The 7,904-nt window shown below is 59.7% G+C and overlaps 1 protein-coding gene across 1 annotated transcript in view; it reads right to left on the minus strand.

Annotated features, from left to right (window-relative positions):
• Window positions 1–6,007, minus strand: part of LOC101573068 (signal transducer and activator of transcription 5B) — an 18,075-nt gene extending 12,068 nt beyond the window's left edge. Inside the window, exons 1-5 of the mRNA XM_023718138.1 lie at window positions 5,792–6,007; window positions 4,221–4,377; window positions 1,964–2,053; window positions 903–1,077; window positions 19–281 (exon numbers count right to left, since the gene is read on the minus strand). Of these exons, the coding sequence (XP_023573906.1) occupies window positions 19–281; window positions 903–1,077; window positions 1,964–2,053; window positions 4,221–4,377; window positions 5,792–5,919 (813 nt within the window). The 5' untranslated portion in view covers window positions 5,920–6,007. The remainder of the gene's footprint in view (window positions 1–18; window positions 282–902; window positions 1,078–1,963; window positions 2,054–4,220; window positions 4,378–5,791) is intronic.
• Window positions 6,008–7,904: the final 1,897 nt, after the last annotated feature.

Raw genomic sequence — 7,904 nt, forward strand, 5'->3', positions numbered from 1 at the left:
CCTGGGGGTGGACACGGCCTGAGCCCCGTCCCTGAGCCCCGCCGCCCGCACCCACGAGGCCCGGCACAGCCGACTCCTGGGGGTGGACACGGCCTGAGCCCCAGCCCTGAGCCCAGCCGCCCGCACCGACAAGGCCCGGCCGGCACTCACCACGCGGTACCGCTGCAGAGTCTGCGCCTCGCGCTGCAGCCAGGCCTCCAGCGTCGCCTGCTTCTGTTGCAGGGCCGGCTCCCGGCTCAGCCGCTCCTGGGGGCTCAGCTGGGCCAGCTGCGCAAATTGGGCTGGGGGGACGGGGCCACTGTGTCACACACATGCCAGGGGCCAGAGAGCCCGGTCACTGCTGTGCAGCCACACAAGAGGGCTGGACGCTGCGTCCTCGGCCAGCCAGACTGCCATGGTCTCCCTGCTGAACCCCCTCCATCCACATGCTGCCCGCTGGCTCCCTGAAGGGTGTCCAGCTGGCCCTGACTGTGGGTGACCTGCGTGGCCAGCTCCAGCCAGGTGAACTCACACCCCACTAGCTCTCCCATGCCTCAGTCTCCCCACATGTGAACTGAGGGAGTCCTGTCCTGTGGCTCCCGTGGAGGTTAAGTCACCGAGCACGGAAGATGCCAGGGCACCGCCTGGCATGTGCTCAGTGCCCGTGGGTCCCCGCACATCCACCCGTCAGCAGCACAGAACACAGGAGAATCATCGCCCGAGACACCACGCTTCTGAGTCAGTCTGGGGTGGCTAACGACGGAGACCCGAGGCTCAGTGCTGCTCACGCATACGTACGGGAACGCATGCACTCTGCTCTCTGGAGAGGCCCGTCCTGCTGCTCCAGGCCAGGCGGGGCCCCAGGGAGGAACCCGGTCCTGTTGGGCCGGCCCCGAGCCCCCGCGCCCCACGGCCCAGCTCACCCTGGACTCGCAGGCTCTCCTGGTACTGGATGATGAAGTACTCCTGCGCCTGCTGCAGCTTCTTCAGCTCATTCTCCGTGTCCTGCGTCACCAGCCGCAGCTCCTCGAACGTCTGGCTGATCTGCAGGTGCTTCTGAGACAGGGTGTCAGGGTGGCTTCTGGGCGGGGAGCTGCCCTGGGGACAGCAGGGACAGTGTGGTTCCGATCCTGAGGACGCTGGTGCCACGCCCCACTCTGGGGCGCAGGCAGGGCTGAGGGGCGGGGCTGGTCACCGTCGCGCTGGGGGTGGACGGTGGCCAGATGGCTAGCTCAAGAGCACATGGCACCTCGAGACCAGAATGTCCTGTTTCAGCTCTGAGTGACATTGCAGTGCTTCAGACAGGGCCCCCACTGCTGCAGAGGGGGCTCAGAGCAGGCTGGGCATCCTCCGGTTCTCCTTCTGCAGAGCTCACCCTGGCCGCACTCTTGCTCAGGGACCCAGGGTCATGGGCTTGGTAAAGCCGGGGGTGCAGTGAGGACTGTCGCCCCCTTGTCCTCGTCCTACATCTCCCTGCGACGGGGTCATGTGCCTGTCATGGTTTGGGCTGACCCCGTCAGGCACCCTGAAGGCCTCCCAAGGGCTTCTGGGGCTGGCATGGTACACAAGGCTAGTGTGGACCCGGCCCGACCCCATCATTCAGCTCTGCTCTGAGGGGACAAGAAGTCTCTCTTGAGAACCCAAGCTGTGCTCATGCTGTGCCCAAGCACCGTGCCATCGAGTTAAACGGTTTTGTTGTGTGTTTGAGACAGGATCTTCTATGCAGCCAAGGCTGTTCGAACTCTCAGCGACCCTCTCACCTCAGCCTCCAGAGGGCTGGGCTGACGGATGTGCGCCACCAGCCCGGCGAGGGGTTGTTTTATGCGGCACCCATTCACTTGGTTGTGTGGCTATAACGCCCACGAGAGTTAAGCCCACTTGTTGCAAATCTCTAAGGGGACACCGATGGGCGCACAGCCTGGCACCAAGACAGGGCTGAGACAGGACCCACCCGCCCACCCTGCCCCACGCCCGGGCCACTCACGTTGGTGGCCTCACGGACCAGCCGCTGCTCGTTGAACAGGATGTGCCGGATGCAGCGGACCAGCTCCAGGGGGCAGCGGTCATAGGTGCTCTGAAAGACCACAGCCACCGCAGTGTCACAGCTGAGGTGACAGCAGGTGACCTGTGCCCCCTGTGCCCAGGAGGACACAGTGCTCGCTGTGTGCCTGGCATTCTTTGTTTTGATTTTTGCTTTCTGAGACAGGGCCTCGCTATTTGCCTAGGCTGGCCTCAAACTCATGGCGATCCTCCTGCCTCAGCCTCCAAGCACTGGGAAGACAGGTGTGCACCACCTTGCCCAGCACTACTAGTTTATCAAAAAGAATGGTGTGTCGTTCTGCTGCCTCCTTTTGGTCAGAATCTTTCAGTTCATGTCTTGCACTCTGACTATAACGACATCCAGTGGATTAACTATGATCATTCGTTATTATCTTATTATGAAATGTTCTTTTTCCTTTCACAAAAGCTTCTGACTGGGAGCGTGCAGTGTGAGACTAACCATGGAGAAGCCAAGCAAAGATGAACAGCTGGCCGCGGAGTGCTCAGGTGAGGCCGCGCCGAGTGCTGGCCTCACACGCAGGGCCCTGGCCGTGTGCCACACAGCACTGTGGCGCTGCCCCCGGGCACGCATGTGTGCAGGGAGTAGAAACTAAGGGGCTGCCAGGTGCGGAGGCCCAGCCTGCCATCCCAGCACTTGGGAGGCTGAGGCAGGAGGATCGCCGAGTTTGAAGCCAGCCTGGGCTATACAGTGAGACCCTATTTCAAAAATCATGGGCCGGCGAGACAGCTTAGCGGTCTAAAGTGCCTGCTTAGGCATTAGGCAAGATGCAGGGACCTTGGTTTGATCCCCAGTACCACATGCTGCACCAGCCCTGGCCCTGGGGTGGGCTGAGCTGGCCACAAAAACAAAAAAAAAGCAACAGTAGGACAAAGCTGGGCTTGATGGAAGTGCCTAGAATCTACCTACGCAGAGGCTGAAGGAGAGGATCGCTCAGACCCAGAAGTTTACAGAGAGCTCATCTCAAGAACCGCTAAGTTGGGGGCCTGCCCATTAGCTCAGTTGTTTAAGTGCCTGCTTAAACAAAGCAGTCAGCCTCAGGGTGCGGCGGTTCGCATCCCCTGTTCCTCAGGCCTTACCACACACAGGCCCTGAAGGCAATCTGAGCCAGCACCTCCCCTACCCCCTCGTTAGGCCGGTGAGATAGCTCAGCAGACTAAGTGCCTGCTTTGACAAGTGCAGGGACTGGGGTTCGATCCCTGGCCCTGGCCCTGGGCACGCTGAGCCCAGCAACAAATCTGGGCCTGGTGACGCAGGTCTGGAATCTCAGTGCTGGGGAGGCTGAAAACAGGAGGATCACTATGAGACCGAGCTATGTAATGAGACCCTGTATCAAATACATGAAAAAAAAAAGACGGGTAAAAGCAAAGTATTCTAAACCACCAATACCAAGGCACATGTGGTACCACATGCCTATAACCCCAGGATGCTAGGAGGCTGAGGCAGGAGCATTGCTGTGAGTTCGGGGCCAGCTGGGCTAGTTAGTGAGAGCCTGTCTCAAAAACAAGCACACAAATAAGTAATATCAGTGACAGAGGAAGGTTACGAAATAGCTCCAGATTAACAGAAATTAAAGAGAGGAGACCCATGCCACCTGGGGGCGGGCAGGCCCCACAGGAGCTTCGGACTCGCTGACAGATAGGACGCCTCGCAGCGCTGAGCCAGCAGGGGCTGACACAAAGCTGAGTCTACTAAGGGCTGAAGCGTCAGCCCTGGGATGCTCCGCGCCTTTCTCTTCTGCAGAAAGGGCCGGGTGGAGCATCTCTGTGCCCGGTACGCGGGATAGCTAAGAAACGAGTGCACGAGCGCATGAGCGTGTGTGCAAGCCTGTGCACACGTGTGTGCACCCAGTGTGTGTGCGGGCATGGGGGTGATGCTGACAGCAGGTTCCTCCAGGCATATGGGTTTCCTTTTACTGGGTTTTTGTTGAGACAAGGTCTCGCCATGCAGCCCAGGCTGGCCCTGAATTCTCAGCGATCCTCCTGCCTCGGCCTCCCGAGTGCTGGGGTGACAGGCCTGCGCCACCATCCCTGGAGACAGCCACAACCCCAGAAGCAAGTCATCATAGCCCTGCATGTGCCAGAGCCAGGCCAAGCAGGGCCCAGCCGCTCTCTCAGGGCCTCAGGCTGGGCGACAGAAGCGCCCTGCGGAGCCTGGGCCCAGCCCCCACCCGCCCGCGCACCTGCAGCTGCGTGGCATAGTGGCCCAGCTTGATCTTCAGCAGGAACCCGTCCTCCCCCACCTGGTGCTCCGCCTTCCGCTGCAGCTCCTGCACCAGGCCCTCCAGGAGCTGGGCGGCCTTAATGTTCTCCTGTGGATTATCAAGATCTATTGAGTCCCTAGGGGAAAAAAATTACATGACATGTACACATGCGACTCAGGGACGGCGCCACGCAGCGCCCGCGGCACGCGCCAACCCGCACCAGGGTGACGGAACCGGGCAGAGCCCAGGCCCGGAGCGTGAGCTCAGCTCTTTGCCCTAAGAAAATCAAAGCTGTAAAATATCCATGTTTTCTTTAATATCAACATAAATACTCTTTTTTTTTTTCTTTTTAGCACTCACTAAGAAGCAAGACTACCTGGAAAAGCCACTCCATGCAGGACTGCTGCACTGCTTGTGCTATGAGTCAGGGTGGCTGCGGAGCCCAGGCTGGCCTTGACCTTGCAGCCATCCTCCTGGCTCAGTCTCCGGAGGCCTGGGATGACAGGCGGGTGTCACCACACCTGCCCTTGTTTGTAAAGCAGGGGTCTTGCCCGGCTGTGCAGGCTGCTCCCAAGTGACCCCCTCTCCCTGAGTCTCCCAAGCACTGTGGGCCCCGCACTGAATGGAAACACACTTTTACGTCAGCGCTGGGGCCGGGCAGGTGTCACAGGCTTCTAATCTCAGCCTAGGGAGGCCGAGGCAGGTGGACTGAGAGTTAGAGGCCAGCCTGGACTAGAGGCTGAGACCCTGTCTCAAAAAAAGGAAAGACAGGGCTGAGGAGATGGCTCAGTAGAATAAGCGTTTGTCTGGCAAGCGCAAGGGCCTGAGTTCAATCCCCAGTTCCATTAAAAAAAAAAAAAAAAAAAATGGGAAAGACAATTTTAGGGCCTGGCCGCTGACGGGAAGCCCTGTGCCCCTGGGCCACACCCCAGCCTCTGAGCGATCCTGAGCCCCCGACACTCTGCACTGGTGCTTTTCTCGGTCCTCTGAACATTAAAGCCAAAAAGAAGTTGAAAAGGGGACCGGCTGCCCCGACATCATGAAGTAAGGTCTGCTCCACTGCCAAGGACACCACCCAGCGGGCTGCAGGCTTCTGACTGGAAATCCACCCACACGCGACAGCTGTCCTGGCCCTCAAGAGCAGCCCAGTGATGCCCGGCTGGGGTACGAGGAGCCACCGAGGAGCCACCGTGGTCCCCTGTGGAGGCCTGCAGCTCACGCAGCAGGTGTGGAAACAGCTGCTGGCGGGAAAGAGCAGGGCCGGGCGGCTCGGCGCCTACTGGCTCCTCAGCCCCACAAACAAAGTAAAACCAGAACACACAGCTGTGCCGCCAGCTGGCCGCGCCGCCCCAGGCCCTGCAGTCAGCAAGCAGGGAATTAAAATGTAAGTGTTGCTTTGCCTGGCACGGCAGCACATGCCTGTCCCACCAGCACGCGGAGGCTGAGGCGGGAGGAAGGCTGAGGCTGCGAGGTCAAGGCCCAGCACAGCCCTCTGTCAAGCCTCCCCCCACAGCAATGAAAATAAAGGTGCGAAACCCTTGTTCACCTACCAGGCCTGGCTCTCTATCCACTGGGACAGGTAATGTCGCACCTCGATGGGGAAGTGCTGGCCATACAGGGCCTGCATCTGGTGCAGCGCGTCGCCCTGCAGCTGCTGGGCCTGGATCCACACAGCCATGGCTCACGACCTGCTCGACAAACATCCAGCACGGGTGATTCGCTTTTCCAGTCTCCTTTAACCCGCGAGAATCACTAATCACACAGTTTAAAAGAAAAGGCTGTTATCTCTTTTGGTGGACTGAAGATCTCTCCCTTGCTCTCTCATCTGTACCTCTGTCTGTCTGTCTGTCTTTCTATCTGTTTATCTGTGTTGATTTATTTATTCCTGAGACAGGGTCTCACTGTACCCTACAGGCTGCCCCTGAACTCACTATGCAGCTCAGGCGGGCCTTGAACTTGTGGTCATCTTCCTGCCTCAGCCTCCCAAGTTGGGGAGCAGCAGGTGTCTGCCGCCACACCAGCTCCAGACCAGATGAGCTCCGCAGTACTTCCGTGATGCCGACACTCGGTGTGGCCCCGGGAAAGAGCTGGCTGGCCCGCGAGCTGTGACCCTCAGGGCCCTGGGGTTCTTCGTGCCAAAGCACAAAACTGCCACCGCAGATCCACCCTTTACTTTTGTGCAGAAGGGTCTGCGGCAGCCCCGTGTGGCGGCGCCTGCCTGAGATCCCAGCACTCGGAGGTCGAGGCTGGAAGAACCCGTGCGTTCAAGGCCACCCTGGCTACACAGCGAGACCCTGTCTCAAACAAAACAAAAGAATACAGAAGAGCACACCTCTAAAGCACTGAGCGCGCTCGGCAGCTACTGAAGCAGCTGCTGCTGGAGCCAAGGAGCCCCCAGGGCCACTTGCTGAGTGACCGCAGGGGACCTGGCACTTGCCCCCAGTGTTCTCACCTCCAGGCCTTCCTCCCCAGCAGGCGTTGGAGGCCCGCAGGGCCAGGGCGGGAGGTGGCTGCACTCCTGCCGCTGCCTGAGCCTCCACCCCGGGCCCTGGGGTCAGGAGGGCGGCCCAGTCCCACCCCAGCCCCGCTGTGGCTTGCGCTTGCACAACTCCCAGAAGATCTGTCACAGTCCGGCCCTGCCACTTGGACCCGGGCCTTGTTGACAACCAGCGGCCGCACACATGTGTCAGGAACACAGCCGCAGCCTGATCGAGTGACGCGAGCTATTTCTGGGCCGAGCCAGGCCCAGTAAGTGGGGGGGGGGCGGGGCAGAGCCAGTTTTAGCCTGGGATGAGGCCTCCGGACACTTGGGCGGCAGCACTGGCTCATTTAGGGCTTCTGAATGCACTTTAAGGCTGGGACCACCACAAGACCCCCAGGATGTCCAGCTCCAGCGGCATGGACAGAGCTCTTCCCAGTAGCAACTGCACTTTACAGCCTGGCCCTGCGCCCCAGAAGACGCTGTATTACACTGTACTTTTTTAATTGAATGAGTCGTATCCCATGACCAAGAAACCAGACAAGTAGCCAACAAATTGTGATTTTTCCCTTTTGTTTTGTTTTTTTTGGAGACGGTCTTGCTATATGGCCCTGGCTGGCCTTGAACTTGTGGCGATCCTCCCGCCTCAGCCTCCCGGGGCGGGGATTGCAGGTGTGTGCCACCAAGTCTCAGCCATATGTTTCCTCACTGACCTCGCACGAGCGAGAACCCACCAGAACTCGGTTCTCTCTCCCCCCGCCCCCCTCAGGTCTGCGGCAGTGGCTGGCTGTTAGACGTCACATTGTGACAAGGTTTGCCAGAAGCAGCGGGTTCTTTTTTGAGTTCTCCCGGAACAAGACTCAGCATGAACCCCTCGGGAGTGAGCACGGTCCCGGGCCCCAGCGCCAGGCTCGGGCCCATCTCGGTGCGCGTGCACGGATGGCGACCTTCCCGGTCCTTAGCCATGCACCGGCCGGGACGGTTTTCCTCTTCCTCTGCTTTGGTTTATCTCCCCACTGAGCCCTCAGAGCAAGGAGCAGACAAGGACAGCTTAACTCAGAAATGTGTCCCCGGGACCAGCGCAGTGGCTCGTCATGGCCAGTGCTCCATAAATATTTGCTGAGTGAATGAACACATCAATCGATACGCCATGTCCCAAGGGCCCGGGGCACCCTGAGTCCTGG

This window comes from Octodon degus, unplaced genomic scaffold (assembly GCF_000260255.1).
Source record: "Octodon degus isolate 3935 unplaced genomic scaffold, OctDeg1.0 scaffold00056, whole genome shotgun sequence".
Classification (NCBI taxonomy): domain Eukaryota; kingdom Metazoa; phylum Chordata; class Mammalia; order Rodentia; family Octodontidae; genus Octodon; species Octodon degus.